The sequence below is a fragment of the Gopherus evgoodei genome, chromosome 20, assembly GCF_007399415.2.
Source record: "Gopherus evgoodei ecotype Sinaloan lineage chromosome 20, rGopEvg1_v1.p, whole genome shotgun sequence".
Classification (NCBI taxonomy): Eukaryota; Metazoa; Chordata; order Testudines; family Testudinidae; genus Gopherus; species Gopherus evgoodei.
Window position 1 is genome coordinate 4,217,776 of NC_044341.1, and position 19,260 is coordinate 4,237,035.

Here is a 19,260-nt window from a genome sequence, read left to right on the forward strand (position 1 = left end):
CAGCCAACTGAAACCAGAATACACAGAGATTAAATTACAGGCACATTCTTTCCCATTATTAAGGACGCAGCCAAGCTTTCCCTATTCTGGGGTGTGCCCAACACAGATGCTTTATCTGAACATAATGGTGTAGAACTTCAATCTAAACCATGCAGCAGATATGTGTTCGTTCCCTCGCGCTGGGATAACATTGACTGCAACACTCATAGGTATTAATGCAGCTGTGACAGTAAACTGGAAAAATGCCATTGTCACTTTTAATTTGCAACTAAATCCGCATGGTCTTTTTGGTTTTCAGGCTCTATCTTTACAGGACGAGCAGGTCCAGTATTAAAGGGCTCTTTAAACTAGCAAACAAAGGCAGAGCTAAATCCAGTGGCTGGAAAATGGAGACCAACATTCAAACTGGGAATAAGAGAGACATTTTTCAGAGAGGGTAATTACCCATTGGGACTGCTGACCTGTGGGTGTGGTGGACTCTCTGCCACTCGGAGTCGTTAAATCAGTACTGGATGCCCTCCTAAAATATATGCTCAAATTCAAGCACAAATGGTTGGATTAGATGCAGGCGTTACTGCGTGGAATTCTCTGGCCTGTGTGCTGGAGGATGTCAGACGAAAGGATCAAATGGCCCTTTCTGGCCTGGAAGTTTGTAATTTATAAACAGTTTGAACACTTGTGGCTGGACTGGGTACACTGGACTTGTGAACATCAGGTCATTCAGTCCTACCATGAGGGTTGCCAACTCTCTAGGTCTGGCCTGGAGTCTCCTGGAATCAGCATCAATTTCCCGGTCACTATTGAAAACAATCCAGGAGATTTTAATAGGATATTTTAAGAATATGACATTATGTCATGCTGGGGGAAAAAAAACCTCCCGGAATAACTTCAGTCAGAGTTGGCAACCCTACCTACCACTGATTTTTAGACTAGTCAACCCTATATACAGACCAGTGCATACAGGACCTAGTTTACTTTTAACCAAGTTGGAACGGCACTGAAGGCCAAGTCTCTTGTTACCAGCCCTTCCTCACCAACTCAGCTATAGTCATAATATCAGTGAATTCTTAGCCACATCAGCATGCTGTAATGGAGAACTAGGCATCTTAATATTGGTTCATTTCCACCCAGGAGGGACAAAAGAACTGGAGCACTGGTTTATGAAGCTTTACGTGGGGTAGCCAGGTTGAGCCTGGGAGATCAGCAGGCTTTAGACAGTGAAATTCTTGGCAAGATTTAGGAAGTGAAGGAGCATTGGTCTGCAGCCAGCAAATAAAGAATTACAAAATAACTACTGGAGAAGACAAACAAAAGGGAGACAAATAGCAAGCCATGACGCCAGGGAGCAAACTAAAAACAATACCCATGGGGAAAAGGCAAGTGAGAGAGGACGGACTGTTCTATAATCAGAACGCAGGATTCTCCTCTCTGATCCGCATGGCGTGCCCCTGAGCTGAGCATGGCCTCCTCTGCAAGGGACTCGGGATTCTTGTTCCACCAGCAAAACTACTGATCTCAACGGACATTCTAAGCACCTGCACCGGCCACGCTGCAGAGTTGTGTCTCTGGGGGACAGGGTGGGCGAGTAAAGAGTTGCCCATAGTTTCTCACAGAGCTGCAGTGGTGACATGACCACTGCAGCCCAGCTGATGAAACCAGGACTAGTGCAAAGCAGACACCATTCAGTGTGCCGTAGGGAACAATCCTGCGTTGGTAGGGAGCTGGTTTGGGTGTCCTAATGAGACTTTTCCACCTCTAAGTTCTAGTAGTCTCTGGTGGTTGAGAACTAGCCAGTGTACTCCAACGCACCTGCCCCCAGCTTTTCCAGCTGGTGGGATCTTGTAGCCCATAAAGGAAAAGCCCTGTTAGATCACAGAAGCATCCCTGCACAAATCCCCTGACAGAGGATGTACCAGTATCAGATATTGAACTGCTACAAACCTGGATGTTAGCCAAGAAGGAGAGAGCGAATGTCTCATGGGGGCACCCTGGAAAAACAACCACCCCAAACAATTCATCTGGAAGCTTTGCTACAGTGCAAACAATGCAACAACCCGTCCTCCCTCCCTTCAGTGGAGATCAACAAAGGCACTGGGAACGGAGCCCACAGGGGAACATGGTGGTGTGTACATTTCTCTGGCTGTACAAACTGGATGTTCAGAAATGCTCCTTGGGGCAAGTGCTGAAATTCTCACTCACCAGCAGGACTTCAGTAAAAGACATGACTGAGTAAGAAGCAGGTCAGTTCTTGAGGCTTGACACTGGCGCAGAGAAGAAAACCAAGCCCCTTGTGTCTGTGGGAACAGATGAGGCAGAGAAAGTACTGAACAAATCATATTTTGGGAACACAACAACATCTGGTGCCATGGTGCTAGGGGCTGTACAAACACATAGAAAACAACAGTCCATGCCCCGAGGTGCTCACAGTCTAAGAGTAGTGTGAGCGGCTGCTCTGTCTCCCTCAACCCAGGAAGGACCAACTCCACAAACAGCGTTAATTCAGGCCCTTCATTTGCTAACTGTAAGATTCACAAAGTAATCCCAAAACAAAGCTATTCCCCTGACCAAAGCAGGCTGCAGGTAGCCAGAGGCCTTTCACCCCAGCCCTAAGCCAAGCACTCACCTGCTTCCCACTGCTCCCCTCAAACTGAGCCGCTTGCTGGCTTTTATCATCACTTGATCGCTTTCAGTTGGGAGGCTGCTGATCAGTCACAGACGAGGCAGGGTGACGGGTCCCTTAAAGGGCCAGCTGGCCTGTGACAAGAAGACGCAACCGGTAGATGAGGCAAGTGAAGGTAACAAAACTAATAGTACAGGGAGCGGAAGCAAGAGGGGTTTTACAGATTAAGGGTGAAATTCTGGGGCCGAGATTATCAAGCGACTAGCGGTTTTGAGTGCTTGTAGTCCATACAGCTAGTTTAGCCTTTTATTATATTCAGCAGTAATGCAAGGAACGTACAGGCCTGCATCCTGTAGCCATTAGCTTAAGCAAGTTAGCATAAGGATAGCCAAGCCTAGAAGGCTTATGACCTCTGCCATAATGAATGACCTGACCATTACCCCTTGGATCTGGGAGAACTAGGGACAGTTTGCTCAATACCAAAAGTTGGAACCTAATCGTACCTGGCAACTGGGATGATTTAGTTGGGGATTGGCCCTGCTTTGAGCAGGAGGTTGGACTAGGTGACCTCCTGAGGTCCCTTCCAACCCTGCTATTCTATGATTCTAACTGCAGGAAACTGAAGTGATCCTGGGTGTGGGTATTTTAGGACAATCATTGGCACATCTAACCATCAATTTGTTTGAGCAATAGGTGATGTAGATCAGTGGTTCTCAAACTAGGGCTGCCACTTGTTCAGGAAAAGCCCCCTGGTGGGCCGGGCCGGTTTGTTTACCTGCCGTGTCCGCAGGTTCAGCTGATTGTGGCTCCCACTGGCTGCGGTTCTCCGCTCCAGGCCAATGGAGGGTGTGGGAAGGGCGGCCAGCATGTCCCTCTGCCCACACCACTTCCTGCAGCCCACATTGGCCTAGAGCAGTGAACCGCGGCCAGTGGGAGCTGCAATCAGCCGAACCCGTGGATGTAGCAGGTAAACAAACTGGCTCAGTCCGCCAGGGGCTTTCCCTGAATAAGTGGCAGCCCTAGTTTGAGAACCACTGATGTAGATGATAATGAATTAAATGGCATTAATATGTTAACCTATAGGATAAGTGCACCCAGTATTATGAGGATGAGGATGTTAGAGCCGGACGTGGAAGGCTGGGCATTAGAATGAATATTCATGGTCACACTCAGGCCCTATAATAGGCCTAACCACCACATGGAGGGGGTTAGCTTCCCATCATTTGACCCGTCAGCTTTATTGTTAAGTACCACCAGTCTTGGGCATGGGGAGCCTGGACCATTAGACTCATTTGGCATGTCAGAGGCAGGGCTGGTCCTTTGTCTCTCACCGCCAGGCCCTCAAGAAAAGGTCTTAAGTTTACAAGTCTAAGAACATATGCAAGGGATGATACCACAGATATCTCCCATATCCCCCATTATTCCTATCCGTTTATGTGGGTTGGCGCTTTCCTGTCTCTATTATCGGTTTGAATGAAAACCACCAAGGCTTTGCTTTGCCCTCAGTGGGAGGCTGTACACCCTGAGGATCCCTACAAGATATTGAACTTGTTGGTTTTAGTTCTGTGTAGCCTCATTCTGGGACAAGAACCCCATTATCCCCAGCTCATTAATCAGGATCAACCCGCAATCAGTACAATTATGATTAACCATTAAAGAGTGTCAGGCAACAGTGCCCAAGTTGAGAGACCTTACAAGGTCCTGAGGTTCAGAAAGTGCTGAGCATCCATCCTCTGAAAATCAGGCCCTTTAAGAGTGTCTTAAATTGGGCATGCAAAACAACTAGTCAGATCTGAAAACCTCGGCCTGGGTCTCTTATCCTGCCTGTCAAGGCCCTATTGCCCTGTCCCTCCTACGAAAAGTTATGTGCGGGACTAGCTGTAGAATATGCATCAGAGATCAGATCCTCAGCCAGGAGAAATTCACAAGAGATGAGCAAAAACAACCCAACTTTAACATCACTATCATTCATCCGTGCTTTGGCAACGACTTCACTGTACTTCTGATTTACAACTGCTGCTTGTAAGTGTGAACTGCTGTTACCCTGACTCACAACGGGCTGCAGCTTGCAGGCGTTTCGGTGCCTATGGAAAGAGATATTTCACATACCAGTCATTTGCTGTTTACAGAAACGGCTGTTCTGAGCATGTTTTTCTTTTGCAGGCATTGCCCGAATACAGACAGGTTCACGCATGTTGGAAATAGAAGGGAAGCTCCAAGGAACAACAAATAAATCAGTTTGTCTTAATTTCCCAGCATAAAGGCAAACTTCAGACTGCTCTGAGGTAAGACAAGACACCCAACATGGTGGTGGGCCACAGCCAGGCAGAGATTCAGTGCTCAGCAAAGGGCAGAGTTTGCTCAGTTAGAATCAGAGCCAGTCAACATTTTCCAAACACAAAGTTTTTTAATTAAAAGCCCTTTAAAAACATTTCACAAAACACAGCTGCCTTCTTAGACATTTTTCACCTTTTTAATTGAAACTGTTGGCGATATTTTGCTCTTACCGAAAACCTGATGTGGCAGTAAATAAAGAATTTCAATAACCATTTTGACAGTGCTGTCAGTAACACTGGAGGTGAAAAAAATTCACGCAGATTTAAAAACCCAACAACTCCCAACAAACCCAACGGTCCGTTTCAAACCCCGTGAAATGGAAACGTCAGAATGATTTAAACCAAATACAACAACTCTCCCGCCCAATCTCCTAAAGTTACAGTAAAGCTGATTTAGGGAGTGACTTGTGTCAGCTGATATTTAAATACGCTGTCTTAAGGAGATTTCATTTCCAGGTGATGCTCAGCTGCATTGTATATACTGAGCATCTGTTAGACATGGGCTAGCACGTTAGCAATGTTTCCGTGATATTAGCTTGAATAAGAACATGCAGACTGAGATTTTCAAAGCTGCCTAAGGGACTTGGAGACCCAGTTTCCGTTAGAGGAAGGATGACCCAATGGCTAGGGAAGCAGCCTAGAACCTGACAAACCAGGATTCAAGTCTCTGCTCTGCTACAGCTTTTGCTGTGGGACCTTGGGCAAGTCCCTTAGGGCCAGATCCTCAAAGGGCCTTAGCCTCTCTGTGCCTCAGTTGCCCATCTGTACAATGGGGATAACAGAACTGCCCTGCCTCCCAGGCCTATTGTGAGTATAAATACACTACAAAGATTGTGAGAGGCTGAGATGCTAAGGGTCAGATAAGAACCTAAGGTGGCAAATCCAGCTCTGCTGATTCTCCTTCCATGACTGTTCTAGCAGGAACGCCTATGGAAAGAATGTCTTAGCGCTTATGGGCCAGATCCTCGACTGGTTTCAATTGTCCCTTGAAGCCAATGGAGCTACGCTGATTATCACCAGCTGAGGATTTGGCTACTTGGAGAAAGCAAATTTCAGACTCAGAAACATGAACACGGCTCCCTGGAAAACTGATCACACACTCCACCCAGGGGACAAGCTGAGCAACGTGACATGATCTTGCCATCCAATCACCTTTACGCTGCATTGCTGGGGTGTCAGTCTCATGCTCTTCATGCAATTAACGTCCTACCTTTGTCCAACTAGGTCCCATCTCCACCTACCAGCTCTCCCTATCCCCATCTCCCTCCGTATCTTTGCACCAGGGTCAGTGCATGAAGTAACTTCCAATCCATGGCTAGGCCAAGGCATACAGAGAATCTCACACAGCCTATGAGAGGCAGCAACCATCTGGCAGGTGCTGTGTTGAAAGTTGCATAAAACAGATTTGGTCTCTGGGCCCCACCCAGTGCCCCATTGAAGACAGTGGAAGGTGTCACAGATCTGGTTGATCTCCCCCAGCTGGACACTTCCCAGACAGCTGTGAAGTGGATTCAAAAGCTGAATCCCATATGCCCTTAGCTTGCTGAGGATGGCAGAGGTTACACACTGTTTCTGGCTGTGGATCTTATGCCTGACACCCCTTTGAGCACTGAGGCCCTGCAGTCCAAATCCTAGGTCCTGAGACTAATGCCATCTACACCGTGCCTCCCAGCAGCTCTTGCATGTTCCCAGAATGCCCCGCAGGGTTACAGGGATGCAGAAGCAAATGGACACAGGCATAGCAAAAGGTTTGTAACTCAGAACCTCAGCACAAGAGAGCACATATCATTTAGAGAACAACCCCCCTCCTGGGCACAGGACTGAAAACCCTTAGAGAAATGATTCTAATAAGCCTTTGATTGCTTTGTTGGTCACTCTACAGGGAATGAAGCTGGTGAGAAGTTTGCACTGGCAGCTGGAGTCTGTGCAAGAGATAGTGAATGCACGGAGATGAGGTAGGAGCCTCTTTTCCCTTCACTAGCAGCAGCCTCTCCGCTATATAAAGAGAGGGACCTGAATGGAGCCTGCCCTGAGGATGATGTACTAAGACTCTGGTTCTTCGGCTGTGCACAGTGATGGCAACCTGTGGGCTTGCTCAGCAGCTCCCTACCCTGGCGCCAGGTGGCGAGTTCCCAGCACTGCTTGGCGACCAGGTAGGTCATCTCGCAGAGACCGAGAAGGATGCACAGGATGGCAGTGGCCACCATGAAGTAGGTGAAGAGTTTCTTCTCGGTGGGCCTAGCGATGAAGCAGTCGACTGTGTTGGGGCAGGGGGCCTCAGGGCACCGCACCACGCAGGGCAGGTTGAAATTGGCGTAGAGCCGGTGGAAGATGCAGAGGAAAGTCATGTCCACAGCAACTTTGAAGACAAGGCTGAGCAGGTAGGTCCACCACAGCCCTCCCCGCTTCTTGCCGAGGTCAGGGTAGAGCCGGCGGCAGTTCTTTCCCTCCGCCTCCTGGCTCTTCCTCTGCTTGGCCTCCCGGTAGGCCACATGCATGACCACCAGCAGGGTGGGGCAGGTGACCAGGATGAGCTGCAGGGCCCAGAGGCGGATGTGGGAGACAGGGAAGAAGTGGTCATAACAGACGTTGGAGCAGCTGGGCTGACGCGTTACACTAAAAATCCCTCTGGTCGTCGCTCCACACCTGGTCAGCCGCCACCATGTAGACCAGGAAGCGGAAGACAAAGACCACGGAGAGCCAGATGCGCCCGAAGGCCGTGGAGTACTTGTTCACCCCGCTCAGAAGCTCCTGGAGCCAGGACCAATTCATCCTCTCGTTTGGGGTTAGCAAAGCAGGAGCTGGAATGGAGACAACCAAGCTGCAGTGAGTGGAACGGGCTACATGAGGGCTAGACTGCAGCAAGCACTGCGTGCCTGCGCACAGGAGTAAGAACACCCCTGTGGGGGCTACACATCCCTGGGGTCTCTTCGGGCCTTGGTGCCAGCCCCTACTCTCTTGGCCAGCAGTGGAGACAGTCCAGGATGGAGACCAACAGTAAATTCCTGCCCCTCACCCTGAGCAAGGGAGGGACAGGGGTGAACTGTGTCTCACAGGTGGGTTTCTGTGTTAGGATTCCCTCCCCGGCTGTTCTTGGGGTGCTGCTGCTAATGCACATGCCTTGCTCAGGGCTGCGTCTGAAGGAACAATGTACCCTGGATTTGACATAAGCCCCGTTACCACTGCTCTCGCCTCCCCGCCACTGCAGAGTAACGCCAGCGTTCTCATATGGCCTGCACTGATCGGAGCCACGCACCTTGCTGGAGATATAGCCCATGGCCTGAGGAAAGCAACTGAGGGTCTTTAATGGGACCAGCATGCAGACCACAGCCCTCTTGTACTCTAGAATGAAATTCAATCCCGTGCAGCACCACGCTCAGGCCCTATTTAAGCCCTCATGTGTGCTGACCTCTGCCTATAACCTCTGCTTAAGACAACAGAGCCCTGCATGGGACTCGAGTGGTGGCTAGTCCTTTTGCTGGCTCATTGTACCGGGCTGGATTTCACCCTTAGCCCACATGCCTGTGCTTGTTTTCCCCAGCATGCATTTCACACGGCCTGCTAGTATCAGTTGCCTCCTGCCAACCCGCACTGTCTTCCACAAGGCCATGCTGAGCAAAATGGGTGCAGCTATCTGAAGAAAAGAACATACACCACCAGGAGCATTGCCTCCGGGAGTGACAGCACAATGCATAGCAGGGACTTAATGGGAGCTGACAGTTTCACACCAGGAGGCCACAGGGATGAAGTTCCCTCCCTTCCAAATTCTCTTAAAGAGATGCAAAGTTTTCAGAAAGTACCTTTCTCTCCGTGTGGGTTTCAAAGGCCCAGAGTTTCCAAAGGGACTAGTGATTTCAGGTGATCCAATGTCAGACACATTAAAGAGACTTGCCTTTCAGAAATCTAAGTGAAAATCTGGCCTCTTTAAGGCACCTAAAGTCAGACACCCCCTTCCCTCCCCAAAAAGGAAGTTCCTTAAATGACTAGCGGTTTAGGAAAATCTTGGCCCAAGATAACAATGAAAACCCAATAATAAACTGAATATTACATTCAACGTTAATGTTACTGATGAGTGCGCTTGCCATGGAATTATTGTTCATTATTCATTCCAGAAGACATTCAGGTACGGCTTGAGGTCCTCAGGAATTACAGTGCAGCCCGAGTCGCTGCAGAACACAACATATTACTGCAGTAAACCAGATCAGGGTTTGCCATTTAGTGCTGTTGTTTTATCTATTTTTGTTTATTAACGAGTTGTGGATGTTGTGTTAATGTGCTTCCATGTGGCTCTGTTCATAAATTCTCCAGTCCACTGGGTCACTTACTTCGCTAGTTGTTGGCCTGACCCTGTCAACCTTTACTCACTTGAGCAGGCCTTGCTGAGACGAATAGTGCCACTGATTAGTCAAGAGATTCCACGGGGGAGGAAGAGTTTGCAGGAAGAGTCTTAGGGCTGGTCCAGAGTGGGGGGGGGAAATCGATCTTAGATACGCAACTTCAGCTACGTGAATAACGTAGCTGAAGTCGAATATCTAAGATCGGATTACTCACCCATCCAGATGGCGCGGGATTGATGTTCGCGGCTCTCCGTGTCGATTCCGGAATTCCGTTGGGGTTGATGGAGTTCCGGAATCGATATAAGCGCGCTCGGGGATCGATATATCGCGTCTAGATTAGATGCGATATATCGATCCCCGAGCAATCGATTTTAACTCGCCGATACGGTGGGTAGTCTGGACGTACCCTTAAAGCATACACTGTTGCGTGGTGCCTTACTCTGAGCAGGCCACTGAAGTCAAGGTGCTGTTCCAGCTAAGGGGGCAGAATCTGGCCCTCTGTGTGTTCAGTGTGTGAAAAAAAGGGAAAAATTATAAGATAACAATCGGAGGGGAGGGGCAGCATGATGTAGGGGCTAGGGTACAGGGCTAGGAGACCTGCATTCCGTTCTCCCCTCTCCTACTGACTGATTGTGTGACCTCTGGCAAGTCACTTCATGTCACAGTACTTGTTTCCCCTGCCTCCCTTAAGCTGTCTTGTTTTTGGAGACTATAAACTCTTTGGGGCATGTATTATGCTTAGCACAATGGGGACCAGATTTTGGTTGGGGCCACTACATGCTCTGGTAATGCAATATGATTACTCTGCAAGGGATTTCCCTTGGGTTTGGGGCCGCGCTTTGCATTGGACATACCCGTCCATCCAAGTCCAAACATTTGCAGTGTTAGTGAAAAAGCAGATGCCACTATTGGCGGAGACTGGCAGTTTGCACCCAGATTTTTCTGAAAATTGGAACATAGCCCCTTAGTGATAATGTCTAGCGTTCTTAGCTTCTGAGCTCTTCAGGACAGGGATTGGGTCTTCATGAGTGTTGGTGCAGCCCCTAGCACATGGGACTCTGATCCCAATTGGACTGGGAACCCTTCTACAATATCAATATTAAATACTACCAGTAATTTGATTATAACTTTCCATAGCAAACAAACAACAAAGCTCACCTCCATGAAATCACTGGAATATACAGTGTATCCTCCAGCAATTCGACAATATTATCTATCATATTCACAACATCTGGAGCTATCGCTCTATCCATGCACTTCGCTTTGATACCTGAATGTCTAGTGCATGTGTAACACATTAATAAATTCACGAATCAATCAGAACCTCAGTCACACGATACCACTGGAATGTAACTTTGCACTGACAAAGTGCTTTAGCAACGGGAAACATTGTAAGCTGTAATACCATGTCTCTCATTGCGTGAACGTCTCTGTTACACATTCCCACCCCATGCACAGCACTTGCCTCCTGAGAGTAGACGCTATGCCAGCTTGCAGAACAGCCAAGTTTATTATCCTGCATGTAGGCTCCTTTAAATCACACTGCACCTGCCCACCCAGGGTATTTCCCCTAGCCCAAGCAAGCTCTTGCCATGCCTCTTACCTGACGGTAGAGAAGTCCATAAACTCTCTCTAGCTATTCCATTGCAGCGCAGTCTGAAAGCTCTTGCTGCCTTTGCTGATGCACCTGGGATGCGTACACCTGTTGGGCGTGCCTCCCTTTCACCAATGAGCTCAGCAGCCCTTCTTCATAGAGATTTAAAAAAACAAAAAACCCCAAAAAGCCTAGAGTCACAGAAAAATAAAATGGACCTGACATGTTAGCTCAGAATTATACACTGCCCAGTGAGCTCCATGGGAGTTTTGCCATGGACTTCATAGAGACAAGGGCATTATCCTTCTGCAATGTGTGAGAGCAGAAGGATAATGCTTTGCCTTTCTTAGAGAAATTGCTTTGGAAGCAGGAATCCCCTAATGTGCCAACCCCACTCGTGCTATCCACTAAGGTGCTTCCCCCACTTTGCAGACAACGAGACCACTGCTTTGAGGGGTGAAATGACTCTCCCAAGGGCCTGTAGCAGAGTCAGGGCCGGGCACGTCACCAGCACTCGGCAAGTAATAAACAATTCACAAGACATTACATGAGTGAAGCTGGAAACGGAACCAAAAGAGATTCCTGGTCCCCTGTCCTCTGCTCCAACCAGTCTCAGCTCCCACCTTGCTAATCAAAACTGATTAGCTATGAGGATGCTGGCTTCCAGAGGCTGTTCTTTTTCTGATTCAGTGGCTGTTTGCAGGTGAATCCTGGCTCTTTATAAAAGTAAAGGCCTATTTTTAATAGTGTTTAGAAAATTGCTTTCCGTGCATTATATTACAAGAAGGCTTCCCCCAAGGCACACACATGAACAGAGGTACTGCCAGACCACAGGTTGTCCAGGTTCCAATACTCAACAGTGGCCAGCTGCAGCTGCTCCAGAGGAAGATGATAGAGGGCCATATTTCCAAGGGTGAGAAGTTTTTTTTTTTTTTTTTTTTGAGAACTAGGGAGTTTATTCCATCCATCTCTGCAAGCAAATCTTCAATGCTGTAAAAACGTTTGGGGGGCACCTTTTGAGAAATCCCATTCACAAACATTTCTGCCATTTAAGCTAAAACAAAGGACAAGAAACAGAAATAAAGCCCATTTCTTATAAAGAGACAGTTTTATTTGTTGCAAGGGTACAGAAGGCGAGAAATACATACGGGGTCAGATCCGCAGCGGGTGTGAAAGGGGACAACTCCACTCTCTACAGAGCAGCTGAGTGGATTCATAGCAGCTGAGGGGCTGGCCTATGGACTGTGCAGGGCCGTGGCTAAATGAATTGTTCATGTTGGGCTTTTAAAATATATGCATCACGTCCACACCGCATGGCTCTGCAGAAGGTCATCAGTGCTACATATGCTACCTTAGCTCTGTGAATATGGAATGAGTATAGAATTCCACCCTTTGGGGGAGGATCATCCCTGAAATGCTGCCATCTCTGGGGTGAAACACAGCAGCCATCCAGTGCCAGTGACCTTAAATCATAATTTTCTTTTTAAGAGGGGGAGTGACGTATGTGAGAATTTAGGGCAGCAGGATGCAGTTTCCTGCTTTGGCTCTGTCATCACTAGCTACTCCCTAAAGGATGCTATGGGATGTTAGATGACAAATCACTCCGCAGCAAGAGGGTCACCCACACAGCTCCTCTTGCTCTCTCAACAAAAGGAGATGTTTGAACCTGACCCAAGGGAACAACTTCCTACCAAGGGATGTGGTGGATGCTCCACCCTGTGGAGTCTTTAAATCAAGACTGGATGCCTTTCTCAAAGATGGGCTCTAGTTCAATGGAAAGTTACGGGCCTGATGCTGGAATGGCTGGGTGGAATCCTCTGGCTTGTGTTACGCAGGAGGTCAGACGGGATGATCATAATGGCCTTGAAAACCAGTGAATCTAGGAGATATTTTTCTTTCCCCTTGACCGCCCCCTTACCCCCCTCCCCCGTCAGCAAAACTCTTTAATTCCCTAAGGGTGAATGGATTCCCCATCACCGACATCAGCAAGTGTTTAGTTTCCTTGACTTGAATCTCTGGCAGGATGGATTATTGGGCATTTCTGGCAGATGGGAAAACGCTGCATTCTGTTCTTGGGAAGCCTCCCATTCTTTCTAGTGTCTTCTGCTACCCCCAGTTGGTCCTGTTGGGTTAAGCAGAGCTGAAGGACTGTTCATGAAATGAGGCACTTTGGAGACCTCACCCCCCTCTCCCTAGCAGGCTTGGAGAGAAAATACCCACTTGGCCTAGGCAGCCCCACCCCAGGAACATTCACGGCCAGGCCGGTTTTCTCCAACATCCCCCTACCATTTGGCATGTCACTCAGGGACAGACAGAAGGATCTGGCTCTGTTTCCACAGTGGCTGAGAAATTCTCACTGCCAGCTGAGAAGTCTGGCTTGTTCCTTACATCCCACTCCTCTCTCTGAGGCTGGACCTTCCAATGGACGCCTGTGAAGTTAGGCTGGGCATGGAACGGGGAGACACAGGAGGGCACAATCCTGCATGATGTCTCACCACAAGAATTGCCAGGCTGGGTCAGAGCAAGGGTCCTTCGAGCCCTGTGTCCTGTCTCCAGTAGTGGCCAGCAGCAGCTGCTGCAAGAACCCATCAAATCTCATAAAAGTCTAAATCCCACAACTCTAGGCTTTGCATTAAGAACATGAGATCGGCCACACTGGGTCAGACCAAAGGTCCATCCAGACCAGTATCCTGTCTACTGACAGTGGCCAATGCCAGGTGCCCCAGAGGGGAATGAACAGAACAGGGAATCATCAAGTGATCCATCCCCTGCCGCCCACTGCCAGCTTGTGGCAAACAGAGGCCAGGGACACCAACCCTGCCCAGCCTGGCTAATAGCCATTAATGGGTCTATCATTTATCTAGCTCTTTTTTGAACCCTGTTATAGTCTTGGCCTTCACTACATCCTCTGAACATTCCCCTTCCCCCTGCTTCTCTCCAGTCTGTGGTTCCAATAGGACTTCCCACTGACTAGCAAGGCCATTCTTCTCTAAAGTGCCGGAGTCCAGTTATTTCCACCAGACCAATGCAAGGCAGGGGGAAGCACCCAATGTCCTTAACACCCGGGCTTGTGATGGGAGCCGAGCTGCCAGCAGAGGCCAGGTCTGATCTTGGCTCGTGACATCTAGGCATGGCCAACAAGGAGGGCTGGTCTCGAACGAGGGCCGTTCTGCACGGAGACAGCCTCCCTAGGTCTTTCCCTCCGCTTAGGAGATAACATCTTCTCTTATCTGGGAACTGGCTGTGTTTGGAGCCATGACTAGCTTGCAATCCGCCGCGTGGAAAACCTGCCCTCTGGGCTCGAGGCTGTCCTGCTCGCCGTGGGAGAGGGAACAGTTCTTGTTATGAACGATGCTCCTGAACTGCCTGGTTTCCCTCCGGCTGCTCTTGCTTCTGGACAGCAGGGACTCCTGGCACCGTTTCCCCACCAGATAGCAGGCCTCCACCACGCTCAGCAGGACGCAGAGGCAGGCCGTGACCACCATGAAGAGGGTGAAGATGTTCTTCTCCGTGGGCCGGGAGATGAAGCAGTCCACGATGTTGGGGCACGGGGGGATCTCGCACTTCACCACGCTGGGGAGGGTGTAGTTCTTGTAGAACCGGTGGAAGATGTAGAGGAAAACCACATCCACAGCAGCCTTAAAGACAAGGCTGAGCAGGTAGGTCCACCACAGCCCTCCCCGCTTCTTGCCGGGGTTGGGGTAGAGTTGGTGGCAGTTCTCGCCCGCTACCTCCCGGTGCTTCTGCTCCCTGGCTTCCCGGTAGGCCACGTGCATGATCACCAGCAGGGAGGGGCAGGTGACCAGGATGAGCTGCAGGGCCCAGAGGCGGATGTGGGAGACGGGGAAGAAGTGGTCGAAGCAGACATTGGAGCAGCCGGGCTGGCGTGTGTTGCAGTCAAAGTCCTTGTGGTCATCGCTCCACACCCGCTCTGCCGCCACCACGTAGACCAGCAACCGGAAGATGAAGACCAGGGAGAGCCAGATGCGCCCGAAGGCCGTGGAGTATTTGTTCACCCCGCTCAGGAGCCCTTCGAAGATACCCCAGTTCATGGTCCGTGGCTCCCGTTAATTGGGTCTGCAAGGGGAAGAAATAAAGAGACGCTAATCAATATTCCAGGCTCCGGCTCTAAGCACATTCCACTTCCAGAGCTGGGAAGAGAACTCAGGAGTCCTGCCTCCCAGTGCCACCCCTACTGCTCTAACCACTTGCTCACACTCTCTCTCAGAGATGGGAATGCAACCCAGGTGTCCTGACTTCCAGTGCCACGCCTTCCCAGCTCTAGCCACTAGACCTCACTCCTCTCTAATAGCTGGGAATCTAACCCAGGAGTCCTGCCTCTTGTTTCTCCCCGCTGCCTGAACACCCCCCCTCCCAGAGCCATTAACAGAACCCATGTGCTCACATCACACTGCACACAGACAAAGCAGCTTGTAACCCACTGGCCACAGACATGGCCTAGACTGTGAAGCTGGGAGTGTCTACAGGGGACAGGGCAATCTTGGTGAGGTTTTATGACCGTCACTCAGCCCTGAGAGTATTTTTTTTTTTAAATACATGGGCTGAAACTCACCCCTCGCACCGGCCTATGCAGCACTTACAGGACTAGCTGCGGGAGAGATTTAAGTTGTGTCTAGGCCACGTATTGGCTCTCTGCAGCGGGGTGAAGTTACCCCTCACGCAAAGTTTGTTGGTGTCTGAAGTGACTGAGGAACCTAACCAGTCCCTAACATGTGACGCTTCCAACTCTGTGAAGGTACAAATAGCAGAAGGAAGCACCACGTTTAAAGCAGGTAGGGCAGTGCGAATCGGACACACCCCACCAAACGTGGCTGAGCTTGTACGGGAAGTCTAGCTCTCGGGTAAGCACAAGAATTGCAGTTTAGCAATGCTTGGTCCTCCTCTAAGAAAGGATCCTTTCCTAAACGCTGCTTCCTGAGAGGCAAAGGCAGGGCAAGTGAGGAAAGAAAGTCCGTTCCCCCAAAGGCCCCCATGGAGCCAGGGTGGAAAATGGTGATTCATCTCTCGTCAGCCTGAGAAATGAGATGTATTGATTCATCCCAGGGTAAGCCTTTGCCCACTTTCCTGCAGAAACAAACGGCGGATGGTGGCAGGCTGCAACCCGATGGCTTCTGCAGAGGAAAGTGATGCACGGACCCAGGGCAGGTGGGAGGAAGGGTGGGAAAGGGACGAGGGGCCGGAGCTGCAACCTCCATGGGAGGGACATCAGCTGGGAGGTCAATTCCCCACCAGATTCAGGCCTGGCAAGTAAGTCAGCGGTGTGCTTGACTCGACCTGAAATGCGATGACCTGGCAGAGAAACCCAGTGAGATTGGGGTCAAAGCCTTTTGCTGTGGGGCTCACGGGACCCCACTATGGGAAGGGATAAGGATGGATGGGGCCATTCTGCACCCTTCACCCATTATTTCAAATTGCAGTTGTGCCTAGAAGCCCCAGCCATGGGCTAGGACCCCACTGTTCTGGGCTTGTAGCGCACCAGTGCAAACAGAGGGTCCATGCCCCAAAGAGCTTACAGCTGGAGCTCTGCTATCTCAGACTGATGGCTGAGGCCAACGTAGAAGAGGGCAATATCTAAATAGACTCTGTCACTGAGCTGCCCAGGCCAATGGTGACCCCCTTCCCAGTCTGAATGGGGGCTGCTAATTCGAAGTCCCCTTCCACGTCCCTTCCTTTCTTGGTCACATCTCTAGTCACTGAGCAAAGCTGGACGAGTCTTGTACTAGAATAAAAGATGGCCAGGAAGATGGGGTTAGATCTCCAGCCAGCGAGAAACCAAAACTCCTGATTTTCTCCGGAGACCATTCCCGGGTGCAGATTTTGGGGGTTTCAGAGCGCAGTGGCTCTCCCCACCCATCTCTCTCTTAGGCCAGCCCCTCTTTACCAAGCTATTTGTTATTCACTTGGCTTGAGTTGCCAGGCACGGCCTCAGAAAACCACCCATAAAACAAGCTAAGGGATGAATCATGTAATAGGTCAGCAGCTCTGATGTCAAAGGTCCTCTCCCATCCCAGGAATCTGACCTGTGCTACAGTGGCAGAGCCAGGAACCAGATCTCCCATGCTGTCCTCCCTCCACGCCCCCGGCCAGGGCGCTGTGCGTTTGGAGGGGAAGGCCCATTCCTCAGGCCTGACAAACAACTGGAGGTGGCACCTTGTGTATGCAAGGCAACCGACATCCCAACTGGGCACCAAAACAAAGTCTGGGCGGAAGGATGTTGATAAACCTGGCTGCTGCATCCCATACAAGGTGGATGCTTGGCTAGTGTGGAACAGCCCGGATAAATACCAGGAGGCTGAGGAGGAGGAGGGCGGGACTGGGAAATCTCAAGTCACTATCAGTACAGACACAAATCAAGAACCAGGAGGATTAGGAAAAGCTACACTAGGTTATAGAGGGAGGGGAAATGGACTGGTGGTTAGACCTCGTGGCCAGGAGACTTGACTTTTACTCCTGGCTTTGATCCAGAATCACTGTGTGTCTTGGACAAGTCACCAGACCTCTGTGCCTCAGTTTCCCCATCAGTGAATAAGGATGATATTCACCGTCCTTTGCAAAGCTCTTTGAGAGCAGCACATGTACAGTGCTACATGAATGCAAACTATGATTATTAATCAGCTACTCTGCCATAGAGGCACACTGACACACACAACACAGCCCCAACATACACCCACAGCAAGTAACGCAGCATGCACAACACCCAACTCATGCATATCCAGGACACACGCTAGAGCCCATGGGGCTGATTCTGCCCTTACTCAGATATAAACCTGGAGTAACTTTCTCTCACTCCCCCTCTAGCTAGCTACAGAGCCAGACACAAGACTAGACACACACGAAACACACGCTGACACGCTTCATTGCAAACACCTAGGACCAGCCTGGGGTGCTTTGCTTCTCTCCGGTGTACTGTGGGCATAAATCCAAGACAAACCGACAGCCCAAGTTCCTTTTTGTGCCCATGTGTCCGACACACATGCCCCGGCTCCCAGACCTTCTCCAGTCCAGCAGCCTCCCTAGGTCCGGCTCCAAGCAGCTGCTCCTCCCCTGGCGAATGCCCCTTACCTGGTGGGAGGTCCTCTGCAGAGTCCTTCTCTTCTCTAAGGGGATGCGGAGCACAAGGCAGAGCTTGCAGCGCAATTCATCCCCGCACTTTCACGAGCCAGGAGGAGTAATTTTCAGAGGGAAGCCCTCTTGGGGGCGGGTCTAGGAGTTAAGGTGGATTTCCAAGATGCCCATTGGCTGCCGGCTTGCAGGACTGCTGGAAAGAGAGGTTTGTCCCAGTGGCATTTTTAGGCCCCGATCCTGCAATCTCTTAAGGTACGTGCTTGACTTTACTCACCTGAGCAGCCCTGTTGGCGTCAATAAGATTGCTCAGGGCTGATCTTGGCGGGGGCCCTCCGGCCAGTCATGTAAATAACGTATGGCCCAGTGCCAGTAATTGGGGCATGCTGTACCCCCTGCCCCGGCCACGGAGAATGATACATTCACTCCCATCCCCACAGGTCACAGATCCCTCAGAGGCCTGCAGTTTACACGAAACCACCCTTTCCGAAGACTGCATGGCCAGGGTATTCTGACCATGCAGTCCCCTCTCAACCATAGACACCTCCCCACCCGGAGCTCGGCAACGCTGCCTGTGGCTCTTTGCAAACAGTCATAGAGTTATTCAGCAGACACCTGGGTGCTTGCAAAACAGGCAAAGAACATGAGCGCTGCAGCCACGCCAGCAACGGCCTCTTGTGGGGTCCGGTCTGACAGGGCAGCACAGCTGGCTGGGGGAGACTCTTTCAGCCCAGCAGCGTAGGGACCATGAATGCTGCCCCCTGCCCAACGCGTGCACGCAGCCCCTGGCATAGGGGCCGGGGTGGGGGAAGAAGGAAGAGTCTCTATCACGTAGAGCCATAGAGATTTCCCGCTGCAGCGTAGGGTCCTGGCAGCCTAATGCTGCCGTACGTTAGAGCCAGAATCCAGGCCACTTTTATGGGGCTTCTTTAAAGCCATCTTTGTGCCCCTAGTCCCCTTTCCCCTGGGTTGTGCCTCCTGCGAGATGCCATGCCCCTCTTCTGCCCTCTACACCGGGGCTGGGGCAGGGCTAGGGGAAGGACTTCAAGCAAGAGATATTCTCAAGTGGCCATTTCCATCCCTTCAGGTTGCCACCGTGGCATCAAGGAGCCTGAAGTGTAGCTGAGAATGAGTTTCAACCAGTTAGTCTCCTAGGTCTCTCCAGATCTGGTTAGCTTCACCTCTCGAACAGGTGCCTTTTAGATCACATCTTCCAGCATGCCAGCCGTTGGTGGAGAATTTTCATCTCCCTCTTTTAATGAGTGACAATGGTTAATTATTTCTCATGGA

The 19,260-nt window shown here is 50.4% G+C and overlaps 2 protein-coding genes across 3 annotated transcripts; both read right to left on the minus strand.

The window, feature by feature from the left end:
- Positions 1-6,827: 6,827 nt before the first annotated feature.
- Positions 6,828-7,731, minus strand: LOC115637774 (gap junction beta-4 protein-like). Its single transcript, XM_030539369.1, is given in 2 exon segments — positions 6,828-7,563; positions 7,565-7,731. Coding segments are annotated over 2 exon segments (900 nt in total). The 5' UTR covers positions 7,729-7,731.
- Positions 7,732-13,746: 6,015 nt separating this feature from the next.
- On the minus strand, positions 13,747-18,051 carry LOC115637601 (gap junction beta-5 protein-like). Of its 2 annotated transcripts, none has more exons than XM_030539031.1 (2): positions 17,971-18,051; positions 13,747-14,964 (listed from the first exon to the last, which is right to left on the minus strand). In XM_030539031.1, the coding sequence occupies exon 2, from the start codon at positions 14,937-14,939 to the stop codon at positions 14,094-14,096; it is 846 nt and encodes a 281-aa protein (XP_030394891.1). In that variant the 5' UTR covers positions 14,940-14,964; positions 17,971-18,051; the 3' UTR covers positions 13,747-14,093. The 2 variants fall into 2 exon arrangements, with proteins under 2 accessions (XP_030394891.1, XP_030394892.1); XM_030539032.1 differs by lacking the exon at positions 17,971-18,051 and adding an exon at positions 17,776-17,870.
- Between the last annotated feature and the right edge of the window lie 1,209 nt (positions 18,052-19,260).